Source organism: Sminthopsis crassicaudata, chromosome 2, assembly GCF_048593235.1.
Source record: "Sminthopsis crassicaudata isolate SCR6 chromosome 2, ASM4859323v1, whole genome shotgun sequence".
In the NCBI taxonomy this organism is placed as follows: domain Eukaryota; kingdom Metazoa; phylum Chordata; class Mammalia; order Dasyuromorphia; family Dasyuridae; genus Sminthopsis; species Sminthopsis crassicaudata.
The window spans coordinates 472,246,703-472,267,101 of NC_133618.1; the positions used below are offsets into that span (position 1 = coordinate 472,246,703).

The 20,399-nt window shown below is 36.8% G+C and overlaps 1 protein-coding gene across 1 annotated transcript; it reads right to left on the reverse strand.

The window, feature by feature from the left end:
• Positions 1–375: 375 nt before the first annotated feature.
• LOC141553622 (major allergen I polypeptide chain 1-like) lies at positions 376–3,304 on the reverse strand. The gene is made up of 3 exons (XM_074285180.1): positions 3,217–3,304; positions 2,740–2,927; positions 376–586 (listed from the first exon to the last, which is right to left on the reverse strand). Exons 1-3 carry the CDS (start codon positions 3,302–3,304, stop codon positions 554–556), a joined length of 309 nt encoding a protein of 102 aa, XP_074141281.1. The 3' UTR covers positions 376–553.
• Between the last annotated feature and the right edge of the window lie 17,095 nt (positions 3,305–20,399).

Consider the following 20,399-nt stretch of genomic DNA (forward strand, 5'->3'; position numbering starts at 1 on the left):
AAAAAGCACAATTTTCCAATGCTCTGAGGAATGACCAAGCTGGAGTTGGGAATCCCTGGACCTTCAGAGAAGTAATAAAGTTGAGAGGGAGAAGAAACCAAATAAATTCAAAAAATAGAGAAAAATGGAAAACAAATAATACAGGAAAAGAGAGAAATATATATGAATCTATGACTCTGTCTTATATATATCTTTCTTTTTATCTGCAGGGATGAGTAGATGTTGTATGTTAGACACTATGTGTGTGATCTCTGACCATTAAATTATAAATTAGATTTAATGGCAGCCTTCAATCTCTATAGCCAGTACATCCCCAATTTTTTATCCCTCCAGAATTCTCCTATTTCTGGCTGAGAGAAAAAACACAACCACATCTGAATTGCAGGGGTTTATTGAAAAGATTCTTATGTCAGCTGCTATTTTGTACCCCATGTGAGGGGAAAAGGAGCACTGGGTAGGGGAAGCACTGATTCAGGGGCTAAGCATCTTCTCAGGTCAGTTGCCAAGTGTGAAGACTTGAGATCCAGTCAGACATTCAGTTGCTTTATGGTTCTTATAAACAATACTTATAGTTCAGTATTTTTTGCTGCAAAGAGAAAACCAACAGTTTACAAGCCATCCAAGAACAATGCAAACATCTCTACAAAATAAAGTTGCAAGAACATTATTAAAGAAAAAGAATAATTATATTAAGACTATATAATAGGAAATATGTAATAGGAAAAACAATGCTATTAAATATTGGAAAAAAAGAAAATGATTATGGAACTAAAAATTTTAATAAGAAACAAAATTAGCCTTTGGAAAGTTAATGGAGACTCTTGAGTTGGGAAATAATATAATGGAATTTTGTTTAAAGAAAAGGATCTTGGTTATGATGTGCAAGATAGATTGTCAGGCATCAAGAGTAGAAACAGAGAGACATGAGTTGAAAGTGCCAGACTAAAGACAATGGGAATAGAAAAAAGAGGCTAGATAGGAGGGGGAAAGGAAAAAGGTGATTGAGGAAAGGAAGCAAAGGAATTCATTGAGTAGGCAAAGAACAGACGGAAGTTGAGGAAAAAGGCAAAAGTAACTCCAAGGTTACAGGCTTGTGACACCAGGGAAATACAATAATATTGAGAGCAAGAGAGTACAGAGAAGATTTTTAGAGGCTATATTGGAGGAAATTTGTCTATCTCACTTTCACCAATAGTAAAGGAATGGACTTCAAAGTTAGGATTAGGCTTAATTTTTCTTTGGTCTTTCTGTCAAATTGCTCCACCAAAATTCTTTCTCCAAAGTCACATCCTCATTGTCAAAACCAATGACCTTTCTTTGTTCTCACTCTTGGAATTAGGGCTAAGATTATAAGAAACCAGTGAATCATCTTCCTTAACTCAATCTAGCCTCAGACACTTATTTAGCTGTATGATGCTTGTTTACCTCGGTTATATTCATCTGTGATATGAGTGAGAGAAGGAAATGGCAAACCACTCCACTAAATTTTGCCAAGAAAATCATAAAATCATAAAGAGTTGGATAGGACTGAAACGACTGAACAACAAACTACTTATCTGTATATATGATATCAAAAGATCAGAGATTCAGAAGTGCAAAGGAATCCTGAGATTATCTAGTGCAAATTCATTTTAAAGATCAGGAAAAGGAAACCTTCATTGACCTTAGACTTGCCCAAAGTCATATATGTAGTAAGTGACAAGAGCTAGATTTAAACTCAGAACCTCTAACTATATTTAGTTCTCTTTCCTTCACAACATCCAGCTACACTGAAAGTTGAGCTCCCCATTCCCATACAATCTCCCCATCTGACCCCCAATTCATTCTTCATATCAATACATTATGAACTTTTGCATGCATGTTTTCCTTATTTTAAAAAAATCTTGCATATGTCCTAATTACTTAACAAATCATTTTAAACTACTGACTGATATTCAAACCCTTCCATAATCGGATTCCAATTTAACTGTTCAATTCTTATATTACTCCTCATCTATATTCCAATAAAACTGAACTATTTTCTATCCCCCTTGTCTTGCCTCAATATAATTCAAATGAAATGTTATGTAAAGTACTTCATATATCTTAAAGTACTATATAAATGTAAATTAATATCATTATCACCATTCTCATCATCTTTGTACTCTCACATCTTTGAACTTACTCCCTCAAACTGTTTCTATTAAGATCCCTTCCTTCCTTTAAGCCCCTATTCAGAGAGGGACACTCTCAGGCTGCTTGACAAGTGACAATAATGTTTCCCATCTCAAATTTCCTCTAATACTTGATCTAAACCTCTCATGACCTTACTTGAGTAAATACTGAATCCTTTTCCACTGTTAGAATGTAGATTCCTTGAAGGCAGAAACTGAAGCATTTTTATTTTATATTGTCATTTAGCTATTATAACAGAAGCTATTATGTAGTGGGTACTGAGTAAATGATTATTGAATTACATGGTACTTCTAGGTACAGAAATGAACAAAGCCCATTAGATTGTATCTCATCCTTCATATTTTCAATAATTAAATTATTTTTTTTTCTTCCTCTGAAACTAGGGTGGAGATAGTAAAGCTGAACACAAGACATTGATAACTCTGCATTTACAAAAATAGCATGAAGCCCTCTCTGAGCCAGAGTTTGGGCTATGAAAGAATCCAGAAAAAATTTTAATCTGTGGATAAATACACACATGCACATGCAATTTCTTTTCTCACATATATATAGAATTAGAATTACCAGTAAGCTGACAGCAGCATCCTTGTCTTCCTTTGTCAGTTTTGAATCAACACAGTCTTTCAGCGTTTTGGCATTTTCTATCATTAATTGGTTACTCGTATGGTTCTTTACTATATCCATGTATTCTTTAGCTGTACCGTTAATAAATGCATACGCCTTTTCTGACATAGCTGGGCATATTCCACAGTCTAGAAAGGATAACAAACTACCAATTAGTTTTCTGAGGAGATCTGACCACATTTTACCCATCATTAGGATTACTCTCAAACCACATGTACAGGGAGCCCAGCCTGACACACACACACACACACACACACACACACACACACACACACACACACACTCACTGATACACTTTCACACACTCAAACATACACTCACACACACAACACACCAATGTATCAGCCCCACTTGCCACATACTTCTCTCCTATGGGAACTGGTACTAGTTGAGAAGCCTATTCTCATGGGCACCTACCCACTGGTGACTGCAACAGCATGGCAATGCCACTGAGCATCATGAAAACCACTGCTGACTTCATGGTGCAGGTATGGGTGCATTCCATTCTGTCTAGAACTATATATACCTGCATGAGGGGTGGCTCAAGGGCTTCAGACCAACTCCCTCCCCTTTCTAAAGATCCAGTTTCAAAATTTCCTTGAAGCTCTAAACACTAGAAAAACAATGATTGGGCACATGATTAAGCTATGAAAACTACACTGAGATTAGAAAAAAGATGAATCATTCAGTCAACATCATTACCTGAGTTCCCTGAGGGCTAACTAATTTTTCCTATTCTAAGAGAGGCAGGGAGTGGAAATATACTGTGAGCTTTCAGAGATGGAGGTTTGGGCTCAATGGCTTTTCATTGGAAAGATCCCCATCCTGGATCCACCACATATTTGCTAAAGGACAGATCCTTCTACCTTCTTTGAGTGTCCTCTCCATCTCTACAATAAAAACAACCAAGGAAAGGGAAGGATGTTATGTATTTCCCTAACTTCCTAGTGAGAAGTATGTATATGAAATAGGGCTTCAATTGGCCTGAGGAAGAGGTCCTGTCTGATCTACAATTGAAGGATAAGTCTTCTCAAGAGTGAGAAAAGAAACTAACAAAGAGAAATTAAGTAAGCTCTAGAAAGTTAGATCACAAAGACACTAACCTGAAGGTGAGCCCCACTAAGAATGAGATAGGAAATGAGAAAAAAAAGGAAGAGACAATGACCTAAATGGTTGAAGTACCATTTGAGGATCAGTTGAAGGAACTAGGAATGTTTAACCTGGAAAAGAGAAGACTTAGAAAGGTGAAGTTGATGTAGGGAATCCTGAAACTGTCTCTCTGACTTTGGGGTGAACACTTGAGAAACTCCTTGAACCCTTGGAGAAGCTCTCGCCTAAGAGACCCACCCTAGGAAATCAAAATAAGTAGTTTCATTCTGTTATCCTGGAGGAGACCAGCACATCCCTCATTGATAACACTCACTACTGATTACACCCTTTAATGAGTTGGAGTTTGGTCCAGGGACACTCATTCAATTGGAAAATTTCTATTCAATTCTTGAAGACTTCAGTCTGATTTCAACTCAAATATCCCCCAGCCTCGCAACTAAGATAAAATAGGCATTTGCTAGCTCAATTCTTTTCAGAGGACCTAAAAGTAGGAATCATGCCAAGGAACCTCTCTCTCTCCTTGGCATAGCTGCCTGTGAGGACTCTCTGCCTGCTGAGAAAACATTCTCTTTTCAGTGTTACTCCCTCTTTCTCTCTCTCACCTATTTCCCTAACAGGACTACACCCCTCTTTACCTCTCTGTCAGGATTTCTCTGCTAGGAGATTTCTCTGCTAGGAACTTTATCTCTCTTTCTGCCGAGACTCCTCTGCTAGATTTTTACTTCTCTGTCAGAACCTTGCCACTAAGGAAGTCAGCCTGCAAAAGCTGACTTCCCAGAGCCAATAAACTTCTTTTGCCAGTCTAACTTTTTGGGTTCATAAATTCTTTTACTAATAACCTGTACCAACCAGCAGGGATTCCCACAACTCTCTGCCCTGCACTGAACCTCATCAAAGTGGCTGCCTTCATGTATTTAAAGGACTGTCATATAAAAGACAATTTAGATTTGATCTGCTTGACCCAAAAGGGCAGAACTAGAGACAAAAGTCAGGTGATACAGAGAAAAAAAATGTATATTGTATATAAAAGAGGGAAAAATCCTTCTTAACAATTAGAACAGTTCAGAAAGTGGATTGAGTTGCCTCAGGAAGTGGTCCATTCCTAATTATTAGACAGCTATAAGTAAATGTTGGTTGAATATTTGTCAGGAGTGTTGTAGAGGAATTTCCATGCTGATATGGGTCAGAATAAAGTACTTTTGTGGTGATTTCCAACTCTCAAGATTCCGTGAAATAGAAATATGTCTTTACCTTTAAAAATGTCTCCACTTCATGACTTCCCTGTCTCTATCAATGTTGTGAAAAGGAATGCCCTTTAAATTAATTAGTTTTGATGACTTTTATTTATTTTTAGTATGATTTCAGGATTAAGCTCCTTTCTTTAGGAAAAAGCTAGTCCTAACCTAAACTAAACCAAACTAAAATAGAATTTTTATTTTTTTTGCAAGGCAAATAATGTTAATTGACTTGCCCAGGATCACTCAGCTAAGAAGTATTAGGTGTCTGAGGCCAGATTTGAATTTAGGTCCACCTGAAGTCAGGGTCAGGGCCCTATCCACTGCACCATCTACCTGCCCCTAACATTGATTCTTTTAAGTCTAGGTTCTTTGTAGATTTAGTGAATAGATAGATAAGATTTTGTCATTTAATAGCAGATAACTTAGAATAAGACATATATTTTTGTAGAAATAAAATAATTATAGGATGTTAAGCCTTTTAAAAAACTGTTTCCCTTTCTGGCAGCTGAAGAAGGAGGGGGGGGGTTGATTAAAGGTTAAATTCCATTTTCCAGTCTTAATGGATAAGCTTCTTTTTCTTTCTTGAGGTAGACATTAAGAATAGAGTAATATAATCTTCTAAAGTTTAGTTTCCCTCTGAAGCAATTGGAAGAATGCACTTGGGGAGAAGGGAAAAGGAGAGAGATTACTGCTAACTACAAATTACAAGTTATTCTTTATCATACCTAGTTCAAACTACAGGCCCCTTTAAAAAAGTAAGCTTTCTCATTGCAAAAGGCATCAGTTATAGGGTAAAGACTTCTAGTGTAATCTCACTTTGACAACTAAATGTTGCCAGTAGTACAAATATATATTAAGAAAGCTTGGGATAAGCAAACTAACCAGATGACCTGCCCTGCCCAATTGAATTATGTTCAAAACAACTTGCCTAAAATTGATGTATTTTTAATTTCTCTTTTCTGTTTATAAAAATAAGCTATAGAAATAATTCCTTTGTCACTAATTACGGATGGATTAGATGACTTGACAATGATAATCTGTCAACTGTTACTATTAAATCATTATTTGCTCAGAAACTTTGTATCTCTGAATTATTTTCTATTTCAGATAACTAATTTTAACAATTGTCACTTCCTTGTGACTCAGGAATAGAACCTTAATAAAATTTGGCTTTTCACCTACTTTGACCCCCAATTGTCATTCATCAAATCCTCAGAATATCATTCCCAATATCACTACAAAAAGTAAAACTTGGTCCATCAGCATATTTATTCTCAGGTTTATGACTGTATGAGAGCTTAAAGTACACCTCATAATTACCCATGTATTATAGGTAGAATTCATAAGCCTAATGTCTTTGGGCTTCAAGAAAGACTGTAGGTTCCTTCTTGGATAAGAGACAGTATGTTTAAAAAGTAAAGAAAAGGGGCAGCTAGGTGGCGCAGTGGATAGAGCACCAGCCTTGAATTCAGGAGGACCTGAGTTCAAATGTGGTCTCAGATACTTAACACTTTCTAGCTGTGTGACCTTGGGCAAGTCACTTAACCCCAGCCTCAGGGGAAAAAAAAAAAAAAAAAAAAAGAAAGGAGATTGGGTTGGACTGGAGAAAAATTTGAGACAGTCAGCCCCACCACTTGGCTATTGCAGTGATATAGATATGAGATGATAAGAACATGAATCAGAATAATTGCAGAATCAGAGAGAAGGGAACATTGGAGAGATATTGCAAAGGTGAAATTGATAGGTATTGACAACAAATTGGATATGAAAGATAAGAAATAATAAGGAGTTGATAATGATTTCTTAAGAATGAGCCTAGGGGACTGGGAGGATGATGATGCCTTCTATTGCAATAAGAAAGGTAGGAGTTGGGGGTAGAATTTAGGGGAAAAAATGAGTTCAGTTTTGGACACATTGAGTTTAAGATGTTTACTGGCCATCCACTCTGAGAAGTTTGAAAGGCAATTGGAGTTACAAGACTGGAGGCCAGCAATGAGGGTAGGATAGATTTGAGAATCATCAGAATGGAGATGGTAATTAAATCTATGGGATCTGATGAGATCATCAAGTAAGATAGTATAGAGAACCCAGAACAGAACCTTGCAAAATACCTGTAATTAGAAGGTATAATGTGGATAAGGATCTAGCAAAGGAGAATGAGGAGTGATCTGATAAGGAAGAGAAGAACATGGAGAAAGTAGTGTTTCGAAAATCTAAAAATAATAGATTATCAAGAAGAACAAAGTGATCAACAGTGTCAAAGACTGCAAAGAAGCCATGGAGAATTAATATTGAGAAAAATGATCATTAATTTGGCAACTAAGGCATTGTTGGTAACTTTGGAGCTGCCATGGATAAGTTCAGAAGCCGGATGTTGTTTGTCTTTTGTTCTCGAAGAAAACCATGACATCAGAGAAGTAATTCCATGACTTGAAAATGAAGGACAAACAATAAGGAGTTAAGAAGAAACTGAAAGATGAGGAAATGGAGACATTTATTGTAGGTGGCCTTTTCAAGGAATTTTATTATAAAACATAGAGGAGATATAGGACTATATAACAGAGATGAGTGAGGACTTTTTTTTAAAGGATGAGGGAGACATGGGTGTGTTTGTGGGCAGTAGAGATTGTAGACAGGAAGAGATTGAAAATAAGTGACTTGGATGAAGCCAAGAAGGCAGAAGTACAGCTTTTCATCTGAGCTCTTCCTGTCATCCCTCAGATCAACATCAGAGCATGCCTCTGACCTGGTGGAGTGAGAGAACTCACAAATATTTGGAGTAAGACAAATTTCCAGCAAAAGATATTTTGGAAGAACTTCAGGAAATATCTGTTTCAATTGCAGAGACCCAGGAAGGTATGAGATCTGCCCACTAGAGAATGTACCAGGAAGCTCTTAGCCAAAATACAAGAGCATTGGCTAATCTATACTGGTTCAGAAGTCAGTGGATCAGCAGATTAGCTGTGGGACATACAATGCAAATATAAAAGCCAACTAGTGAACCTCTGAATTCCAGAATAAAGTGAGACTTGACCACACCCACCCAACACAGGAAGGAAATCAGCAGGACCAGCCCAGGGCAGCAAAAAGTCTGTAGAGGAAGCTTGAGACAATCTCCCCTTTGCCTTAAGAGCAACCTTTTAAAAATGAGCAAAAAAAAACAAAAAGAACTCAGACCAAAGAAAGTTGTTATGGACACAGGGAAAAACAGACCTCAAACTCTGAGGACACTGAAGACAAATCATCTCCAGCTGAAGCCGCAAAAGACAATATGAGTCATTCTCCATCTCACAAGTCTCTCCTGGAAGAATTCAAAAAAGCTCTTAAAAGAGAGCCAGAAGAAAAATGGGGAAAGAAAACGAGAACTTTGCAGGAGAGTTTGGAAAAGGAAACACAGAAATTATCTGAAGAAAACTTAGGAAATAGATTTAGTGAAATGGAAAAATCATATAACTCCTTACAAAATAGATTTGAAAAAAAAAACTCATTGAAAAACAGAATTTGTGAAATGGAAAAAAAAAAAATCAATGAAAAAAACAACTCATTTAAAAGATCAATTGGCCAAATGCAAAAGGAGATAAAAAAGCTAACTGAAGAAAATATAACTCACTAAAAATTTGAATTGAATAAATGGAAGTGAATGATTCAATGAAACATAAAGAATCAAACAAAACCCAAAAAAAAAAAAAAAAAAGGGAAAAAAAACAGAAGAAAATGTAAAATATATGATTGGAAAAACAACTGACTTAGAAAATAGATCTAGAAGAGACAATCTCAAGAATTATTGGACTTCCTGAAAACTATGATGGAAAAAAAGAGCCAAAACATCATTTTTCAGGAAATCATCAAGAAAAACTGCCCTGGTGTCAGAGGGTAAAAAAAGAATTTACCAATCATCTCCTAAAAGAGACCCCAAAATGAAAATTCCAAGGAATATTTAACTAAATTTCAAAATCATCAAATCAAGGAGAAAATATTGCAAGTGGCCAAAAAAGAAACAATTCAAATATTGAGGAGCCATAATCAGGATTAACCAGGACCTAGCAGCTTCCACTGTAAAGGATCAAAGGACTTGGAGTCTGATATTTCAAAAGGCAAAGGAACTTGGATTGCAATCAAGAATCAACTATCTAGCAAACCTCTGTACCTGTGCTCACATCATTCCCTATGTCTGAATGTCCTCCTTCATTCATTGAATTTTTACCAAATTATAAAAACCCATCCAAATGCCTCTCCAACTGGAGATATTTGTAATCAGCACAATACCTGGCACAGAGTAGGTGTTTAATAAGTGTTTGTTTCCTTCTTCACTTTCCCCTTACTTCAAAGATGCTCATCCCTGGGTAGTCTCCAGGGTGATGAATTTTTCTGTCATGGCAACTCAGAGATTACTTCGGAAATTATGCAGGAGTTGTAATCTATATCAGTCAAGTGAGTGCAACCAGTGACAAAACTGCAGATCTTCAATCTGCATGACATTGCTACTTATGGTGATATCCACTGGAAGTCCCTTGAAGGCAGGAACTATGTGTTAGTTAAATTGTGTCTCATCTCCATTGTCCTCTGCATGCACTGTGCATCCAGTAGACACTTAATAAATTAACTTCTTTGTAGTTATCATATTATCCTTGGTATCATACCTATTTATGTAATTCACTGGCCTATTGGGTCCTAGCTCCTCATCTGCAAAACTTACTCCACTGATAAAGCATTCTCCAGAGACAGTTCCAGACCTTTTGTTCACCAATCTTTCTTCTTTTCTTGCTCCCTTCATGTCATGGATCACTTTTACTATCTCTATGAGGAACATTATGATTTCTGCTGCATTGGGCAGTTACCGAGTAACTGAGCAATTACTTCTACCTTGATTCTCTAAGACAAATAATGCACCCTGATTTCATAGATGGGCCAAAGCTACTACCTAATTTAGTATTTTTCAGAGTGTAGCTAAGTAGGTTATTTATTGTTTGATACCTGAAACTGGGCTCTGTATATGATATTCTGAATACTTCAAGAACTACAAGGCTACTTTAAAGACAAGAATTCCACTTTGTGGATGAGATAATAGATGCATTGTCAAAGAGTCTCCTGTCAATTGTAATTGGTTTCTGCTAACTACTATTTTTCAGGTACAAAAGTGCCCTCAAGCCATCAAGCTTAACTTCAAATATAATAAAGGATCTGTTTAGATCTTCAAAAACTAATAATGATGCACTATATGGCAACTAATCAAGTCTCTAAAATCCTGCTCACATTTCTCATTGCACTGAACTTCTAAAAGAGCCAAAGATTGTTCTTTTCAGCCCTTCTGCTTCTTGTCTCCTCCCCAATGCCTAGTTTACTTCATCCATGGATGAGATCACTTAGTGGTATTGCAAAGGTAGCAAAATTTTGACCTGTTCCATTTCTGACCTGGATCAATTGCCCCTCTTTAGGCAGTCTCGTGCTCTGCTCTACTCATCATGAATTAACCATAATAGTGCCAGTTTTAGTATAGCTACCCAAATGAATTAGTCCCACTGCAGCTCAAAACTCCTAAATTCAAGTTATCTATCAACCTTTGTTTCTGCAGTAGCACAAATTACAGGAAAACACCACCATGCCCAAAAACTATGCATATTTGTTACAATAATTTTATTTTTCTTAAGGGGGGAGAAGACAGAAGAGTGGTGTTGGGAGGTAAGAGAGGAAAAAAGTAAGTGCTTGACAATTAAAAATAATTTTAATTTTAAAAGAAAAAAAGGTTGCAGGGGCCTAGAAGTCCCTTGGGAAATATGCTCAAATTGGTAGAATCTCATCTTTGCTTTATTTTCTTCTGAAATTAGGGTCTGAGAGTACTCTATAAACAGAAAACTAATGTCTGTCCAGCAAAAAATCCAAGATATTAAGAGCACATGCCATGGGATAGTAAGTTCATTCGTCATTTTTCAAAAGTTTGAGAGCTCAGTCTTCTCTGTAGCGCCACTATGAATGAGGTACATTGATTATTGCTATTTGTTGTTTTTAAATCATATTTAACTGCTTGTGATCCCATTCAGGGTTTTCATAGCAAAGATAATAAAGTAATTTGCCATTTCCTTCTCCAGCTCATTTTACAAATGAAGAAACTGAGGCAAATAAGGTGAAGTGATTTGCCCAAGATCATAGAGCTAGAAAGTATATGAACTCAGGAACTCAGTCTTCCTGACTCAAGGACCACATTCTATCTACTGAGCCACTTAGCTGTCCAACCATGGCTATTTCCATTGATTAACAACTCTTTCAGTTGATTAATGAAGTCCTCCAACTCCAAGGAATACACTGTCTAGGGTCACATTTGGAAAAAACAAGAATAATCAATTCAACAAACATTGATTAAGCCCATATCAGGCACTGTAAATTGAAGATATAAAGAAAAGCAAAAAAAAAAAAAAAAAAAAAAAAAGTCCCCACCCTGAAGGAACTAATAATTTCATTGGGAGGAGGAAGAGAGAGAGAGAGGACATGCAAACAATTATGTACACATTAAAATATATACAAGATAAATTGGAAGTCTTCTCAGAGAATATGCACTGTCAATAAGGAGTAGAAAAAACCTTGCAGAAAGCAGGAAACTGAGACTTGAAGAAAGATGGAGAAGGATGTAAGGCAATTAAATATCTTGGACAAGAAAAATTGAGGTCAGAATCAATGGATTGTAGAGTACATAAAATACAGTAAACTATAAGAAGACTTTTGAGATAGGGAATTTTAGAGGAAGATAATGTGCATTGTCCCCTTTGTACCTCCTATAATCTCTTCAGGCAGTGAAAATACTCTCATATTGAGTTTCTCAGGTGAGCCTTTTATTCCTTGGGGGAAAGAATTTCTGAAAATTAATTTTTCAGAATCCACCATACCCCACAGGTTCTATGTTCCTAGGACCCCTGGTGGTCCCTGAAATATTGTCCTTTATCTTCCTTCTGCCTAAGACATATGGTGAGTTAAGGTGCTAAGGTTAAAGTCCATGACTGCCCACAAGATTCTGAACAGTCTTAGAACCAATTCCAATTAACCCAGAAACTCCAGAGAGACTGACTGTTTATTAGACATTCCAACACCAATGGTACCCACTTTCTTGTAGATGTCCATCATTTTGTGGGGAAACCTAAGAATGTTCTAATCTATCACTGCTATGGGTAATCCACCTCCATCAGGCCCCAGAGGCCAACTCCTTCTTATATTTTAGAGATTTAAGCCTCAGATAAAATAACTGATGTAAATATCAGGTTATAGATTTAGAGTAGAGAAAGAATCTTAAAAACTATCTAGCCTAAACTCTTCATTTCATAAATGAGGAAAGGAAAACTCAGAGGAATTAGGGAATTTATGCAAGGTCTCATAGAGCATAAGTAGCAAAGCTCAGATTCAAATTTAGGACTTCTGACTCCAACTCCATTGTTATTTCTGTGACAAGTTACCTCTTATTATCTACCCTCTGTTGTCTAACATAGCAGGTCACTAATCATCTGCATTTCCACTATCCCTGCTGCACTGGGGTCCATGAATCCAGGCAGGTTAAGTCTATGAAGGATTGTTGGGGCAAGAGTTTGTTTCTCAGGGGTCCAGTTTGTGCTTGATATCTGACTCCATCCCTAATTCTTGACAGCCATCCAGTCCATTTCAACTTCTGGAAAACCAAGCTCATGTTTTTTCTATTGAGCACATCCTTATCTTTGTCCACAATGAAGCAAAATTCTGCCAAGATGCTTCAGGGGTATTTTTCCAGTGTCACTTTGAAGAATGACTGAAGAGTGGCTAAACAATTGCCTGACTAACAGCATCCCTGGCTTGAATTTCTTCAGTCAGGTGCATTTAATTTTGTTTGGTCTCTTTTCTGGTGTCAGCGGCCCAAGAGAAACAAATGATTGGGGGACTCATGGAAATAATTTCTGTAGTCTCTGACTTTACTCCTTTTGTTACTCTTTTACACTCTACTTCTGCCTTCCTAATTGACCACCAGATAACTTCTGAATAGAAGAAGATGGCAAAGGAAAGCCAGGAACCATTTTGATCATTCAAGCAGCAATAGCTGATCATCTGGAGCACCCCTTCCACCTCCCCACCAACCTAACTTCAATAACTACTGAACCTCTGCTCTAGACTTTGCTCAGTAGTCTCTCCAACCTTTGCATCCCCTTGCAATGGTACCATGCTTGCTAGATTAATGACTGCTTTAGTCTCTCAATTTGGCTCCTGCTAGAAAAGAAAACCTAGCCCTACTTTTGTTTTATTGTTCAGTCATTTCAATGATTTCCAATTCTTCATGACCCATTTGGAGTTTTCTTGGCAAACCACTCTGGTTTACCATTTCCTTCTCCAGCTTATTTTACAGATGAAGAAACTGAGACAAGCAGGGTTCAGTGACTTGTCCAGGGTGACACAGCTAATAAGTTAATGAGACAATATTTGGACTCAGGAAGATCAGTCTTCCTGACTTCAGGCCTGGCACACTCTCCATTGTACCATGTAGCTGCCCCATTCTCTACTATCTCAAACCACCCCCACAAAAATCAATGATCTTGGACAAGTCCTCCAAAGGAAACATGTTTCAACAGAGTCCCTAGTTCTTTCTGGTACAGTGGATCCTGTAATACTTTTAAATAATTTTTTTTTTTTTCAAAAAGGCCTTCTCTGGATCATTTCCCACCCATGGAAATCCTAAAAATAGAAGTATCTGATACTTTTTGCTCTCACAAAACAGTAGTCATCATCTCCTCTACAAGCATTTCGACTAACAATTCATCGAATAGAGGAACATTTTTATTTAATTTGATTTTTAAAAATACAGAACAAGGTTACATGTGAGCACCTCTGCCTTCAGAAAAAGTTTGCCTTTTGTAGAAGAGATCAAGCGTATTTACTTCAGGTGGGTCCAACCTTCTCTCAGGACATATGCAGCCCATAATACCAATAAAATAAACCCAATAAAGGGTTCAATCCAGTTTATTTCCCCTTGTCATAGATCCATAGTTCATTACACATTGGTTCAGAGTTCCAGGAGAGACATATCTCTTTAACAGTGACAGGGCATGACTCTATCATTATTTCAGCATGTCCATATGACACTACCTCCTTATGGGCAAACTTCTCTTTAGACCTATATACAGTTTGATATCTCCATTTATTTCTTTCCATAATCTTATACTCTCATGTCTAAAAATGAAATATTTTTTCATATAACCCAGGAGTCCTCCATGACTTATGGAGGAAAGATTCAACTGAATTCCCACATTTTAATATATATGTGAATTATTGCTCCATTAGATTATGTGTTCCTTGAAAGCAGAATTAATGTTATTTTTTTTATCCCCTGTATATGTTACTGGGCTTTGTATATAAGAGATAATAAGAATTTCTTCAATTGAATTAAAGAGGCAGAGAAGTTTTGAGAGAGAAAGGGGAAAGGTCTCAGTCTTCTCATCAAAGTTCTTTGCTCCAAATGTGGGGAGCAGGGCTGATAGGAGTAGTTCTTGAGAAGAAGATAGGGACTATGCTAGTTATTTCATTAATATAGAAACTTCTAGACAAAAAAACTCCCTCTACCAATTCAAGTTGACACCCTGACATTAGACTCTTAGACAGTTGCATACAAAGCTGAGAAGTTAATTATTTGTTCAGGGTCACACAGAAAGAATGTGTGAGAGATATGTATTGAATCAAATTTTTCGTAACTCCAAAGCAAGTCTCTGTCCATTCTACTATGCTGATAGAAGCAGACAGACAGACAGAAATGGAGAGAGAGTTGGAGAGATATATGAAGAGAGAGAGAAAGTAAGGAAGGGAGGGAGAGAAAGAGAGGGAGGAAGAAACAGAAAGAGAGAAAGAGAGAAAGAGAGAGAGATTGAGAGAGACACAGAGAGACACAGAGACAGAGACAGAGAGAGGGAGGGAGGGAAGGAGGAAGAAGAGTTAAAGAAAAGGGAATAAAGGAGAGGAGGAGAGAGAAGGAGAGAGAAAGTTAGTTTTGAATTTAAGATGCTTATTTTATGTAGTTTTTGACTGATTTTTTTTCCCTGGGGGCAGTGGCATTAGACAGGAGAGGGCCCACACTTATTACAGTTTGATAGTTTCCATGACTAAGTACTAAAATACCAGTATCAGAAGTAACCATTATCTATGGGCCACAATTGTCCAGTTTTAAAATGACAGTTCATCTTGGGCTTCAGGCAAGGCCTACGAGCACCTCAGTTAATAATAGGAAGGCCCTTTGAAATATGTCCTGAATAAGTTATTGTGAGGGATAGAAAATCCTATCCAAAAATGACTTCTCAGAGACCTCTCGAAGTAAAAAGCAGAAAAGTTGTTTATTTAACAAATTCTCATGAGAATGAGCAATTCCACCGTGAGGAGGGAAAGAAAGAAAGCTCACAGTAGAAGGGCTAAAGAACTAAGGGAAGATATACAGTTTTTATAGGTTTAATTGCAAAAGGATTACATCATGAGTTTGGGGAACATTAAGAGATAGGTGCCCCCTCCTTCCCCACCAGTTAATTTGAATGTCATCATATATCTCAAAAACTAAACAATTAGTAGTCTAAACATCCATAGCCTGGACAGACATAAATGTCATCAAAAAATCTAAGGAATTAGTTGCCTAAACATTGAACATACCTATGCAGGTCACAGAGACCTAGAGAAGATAGAATACAGAAAAGGGAATTTAACATTGCTGTAAGTTCTTCACCATATACTTACTTCATACTTGTTCCCCACATTATGATATATTAATATTATGGAATATTATTGTTCTGAAAAACAATCAGCAGGATGATTTCAAAAAGGCCTGGAGAGACATATATGAACTGATGCTGAGTGAAATAAGTAGAACCAAGAGAACACTGTACACAGCAACAACAAGATTATGTTTAGATCAACTCTGATGGTCTTGTTTCTTTTTAACAAGGGGATGATTCAGGCCAATTCCAATAGACTTGTGATGGAGAGAGACATCTGCATCCAGAAAGAGCACTGTTGGGGCTGAATGTGGATCATAACATAGTATTTTCACCATTTTTGTTGTTGTTAACTTGATTTTTTTTTTCTCTTTCTCATTTTTTTTCCTTTTTGATCTGATTATTCTTATGCAGCATGATAATTGTGGAAATATGTATTGTAGAATTGCACATGTTTAACATATGTTGGATTACTTGCTGTCTAGGGGAGAAGGAAGGGAGAAAAATGTGGAACACAAGGTTTTGAACGGGTGAATGTTGAAAATTATCTATGCATCTGTTTTGAAAATAAAAATCTATTATTAAACATGAGGAGGGGGAGAAAGAATGTCCTAAATTGATCAATCTCAAAATAGTTACAATCTTCATGGCCGAAAATTCTGAAATTCATTCAGAATCCTACAATCCTGGGACTTTAGCCAGCAGCAGTTACAGGATATAAGATCCAGCTACTGATCTCAGGAAAATAAACATAACAGAAATAACAGAATTAACCTTTTTTTCTATCCAGAACTGCCATCCCTGGGGCAAGTTCCCATTACACAAAATCATTGTCTTAAGTGTTATTATAACCAAGGTTCATTATCCATCACTCTAGCCTTGATCTCACTGATCTCAGGGGCACTGGCATCCAGGGTCATGATTCTAAAGAACTGTCATCCTCCAAAGTCACTATTTCCTGGGATCTTTATACACAGAGGTCATCATTGCCTAGGGTAAGCATCATACTTCACTGTTGCTCTGAGTACCTATCACAAGAATCAGAATCTCTTGCTTCATTATCTTTCTGTCAACAAACCTTTGGATCATTTCAGGAAGAGTTAAAATCTTTAAGGATCAATTTTTGAAGTAGATAAAGATAAGTTTCATCTTCATTGCGATCACCAATCTCTTTTCCACCCAGCTCTTTCCCCAGGCTTCTCAGTCTCCTATTCTGGATCATCATTAACATTATGTCCACTAACTATGAATATAAGCCAAGATTCTGTCCTGAGTTCTCTTCTCTTTTTACTCTACATTATCTCTTCCATTGACCTCCTCAGTTCAATTATCATCTCTATACAGATAATACCCAGATCTAAACTCCCCTTCTTAAATCAGCTCAAATTTATACTGTCTTCTACTCTTTAAAAAAAATGTTCCAATTACATGTAAAAATTATTTTTAACATCCTTTTAAAAATTTTTGAATTCCAAATTCTCTCTCTCCTCCTATAGTCTTCTGCCTTCCTGAGGCAGAAAACAAGTTGATATAGGTTATAAAGGTGTAGGCTTGCTAAACACATTTCCATATTAGTGATGTTGTGAGGAAAAAACACAGACCAAAAAAAATTATAATATAAAATAAAATAAAAAATTATTTGATCTTCATTAGACTCTTATCAGTTCTTCCTCTGGAAATGAGTGGTTTTTTTCATCAAAATTACTTAGGTATTGTCTTGGATCTTTATATTTCTGATAATAGGTAAGCCATTCACTGTTGATCATCCATCCAATTGGGCTGTTACTATATGCAACATTGTTCTGGTTTTGCTCACTTCACTTTGCATCTATATATATATATATATATATATATATATATATATGTCTTTCTAGACTTTTCTGAAAACAATCTGGTCTTCATTTCTTATAGTACAAGAGTATTCCATCAAAATCATATATCACAACTTGTTCAACCATTCCCCAACTGATGGACAACCCCTCAATTTCTGATTCTTTGACACCACAAAAAGCTGCTTTGAATATTTTTGTACAGATATATCATTTTCCTTTTTGTTCCTCTTTGGGATACAAATCTATACCTTCTATTCTTCAATCCCTTGCACTCTGATCCTATTGTCACCCACACTTTGAACTATTATTCCTACTATCTCGCTTCTTCTACTCTTGTGCTGCTCAATGTAATTGAAGGAAATCACACAATTGGGTCAACTAAGTCCACTGCAAACTTAGGTCATCTAACCTCAAAAGGATCTTCACTACACCAAGGCAACTTTGATTCTCTAGAAGTAACTGTTCTGACCCTGACTTCTCCCTTCAAGTCTCTCATGGCATTTCATCTTCATGCTCTTTCAGGTAAGGTCCTCTCCTAATATTTTATGGAGAAATGACAAAACATTTGCCTCAAACTTCTTTTCCTCTTCTCATTGCACAATTCTTTGACTATTTCCCCCAAGATTTCCTCCTTTATTTAATTCTCTAATGAAGAAATGACCCTTCTCTTTACCGAGACTAATCTTTCTACATATTTGCTTGATTCCATCTCTTCTCATCTACTAGATGGCCCTATTATCATCCACTTTTTCTCTCCAGTATTCTCTCTCTCCTTTTCTACTGGTTCTTTTCCTGTTGCTGGCTCCTCTCCCTTTTGGATTTTCTTGATATTATCCCCTGCTACTTCTACCTATGCAACTATTGCTTCTCAGTCTCCTATTCTGGATCATCATTAATAATATGTCCACTAACTATGAATATAAGCCAAGATTCTGTCCTGAGTTCTCTTCTCTTTTTACTCTACATTATCTCTTCCATTGACCTCCTCAGTTCAATTATCATCTCTATATAGATAATACCCAGATCTAACTCCAGGCCCTTTCTTGAACTCCAGTCATGGCTCTCCAACTTTCTACTTTTATATTTCAAACTGAATGTCCCATGGGCAACTCAGATTCAGCATTTACAAACAGAAGTCATTTTCTTTCCCTTACCACTCTTATGAATTTCCCTGTTACTTCTGAATGTATCATCATCATTCCAGTCACCCAGATTTGTAAACTTTCTAGGAGCTAATTCTCTATCTGCATTAAACCAATGTGCACTGGTTGGTCATTTATCATCATCATCATTAAGAGACAATATGGCATAGTAGATAGAGACTAAGTCTGAGTCAGAAAGACATGAGTTTAAGTCCTATATTTGACATATGCAAGCTATGTCACCATAACCAAGTGGTTTAACTTCTTGTTGTAGGCAGCTGTCCAAGACTATAAATTACATAAGAGTTGGCAATCTGCATAAAACTCAGTTAAAAACTATTCCCCTCTATAAATGAGATGACATAAGTAAAGTACTGTGTAAATGCCAACCATTTAAATAAACATTTATACAATACCTACTTTATATCAGGCACTATGCTAAGCACTTCTTACAAAAATTATCTCATTTGATCTTCACAACAATCTTTAAAGGTAGATATTTTTATTATTCCAATTTTGAAGTTGAGGAAAATGAAGCAAATTGGAATTACATGACTTGCTCAGAGTCACACAGGTAGGAAATGTTTGAAGTTGAATTTGAATTCACATTATCCTGACTCCAAAATCAGTAGTCAATCCACTATGTAACCAGCTACCTCTAGGGAGTAGGAGTAGAAGTGTCACCAAGACTTTAGGGGAATAAACAGAAAGGTGATAAGCATATATTATAGCTAGAACCTAATTATAACAAACATAATTTAGTTATCTGACAACCTACTGATATAAAAAGTCCTATACTAAGTCTACCCATCTCAAAGCCTGTAGAAGATTGAAAGTTACCCCCTGATTTCAGGTAACAAAGATGGCTTAGCATAAAAGTAATTTAGGCATAAGCAAACTTTGGGGACAGATTATTTCAGAATCTTAGCAGTGTCAAACATACTCAAAGACAGAACTCCTGAACATAAAATATAATTGGCAAATGTTTAACCAAATAAATAAAAATACAATAAAGCACAAATATCGTTAATTTGTGGTTTTCTAAATAAGGGTTTCTATTTGAGTTTGATATCATTGATCCAGATCATGATAGATAAGGAAATTTAGCCTAACATTACACCTGACTGACTCCCTGAGGAAGAGTTCTGGCTGAGATTATCTTGGCAGAGGTGAGGAAGATGGGCTAGACAACAGGGTAGGACCTGGTACACCAAACTCTACCTCTCTGACCAGGCCCAGACTCTCAGGGGACAGGGAAGAATGAAGGTAGACACATCTGTCCAGGTTCAAAAAGCCTGAGTTTTGCAGGTTGCCAATGATTCATCTTGTTCTTGAATGTAAGGTCATTGATAGAACATAGCATGGCACTGATCCTCAGCAAACTTTGAAACTGGACAGCAAATGCTAACCTGGCACTAGACAGAATACAGAAAAGGAGAAACATGTTTCTCCACAGTCAGTCCCGCCCTCTCCATACAGTCCTCTATTGACAAGGCTTGGAAGGACAGGTAAAGGGAAAGGTGGGGCTGATCCCATATAAATAGCTGACAATCCTAGGTGAGCTTAAATCTCCAGCAAGAGAGG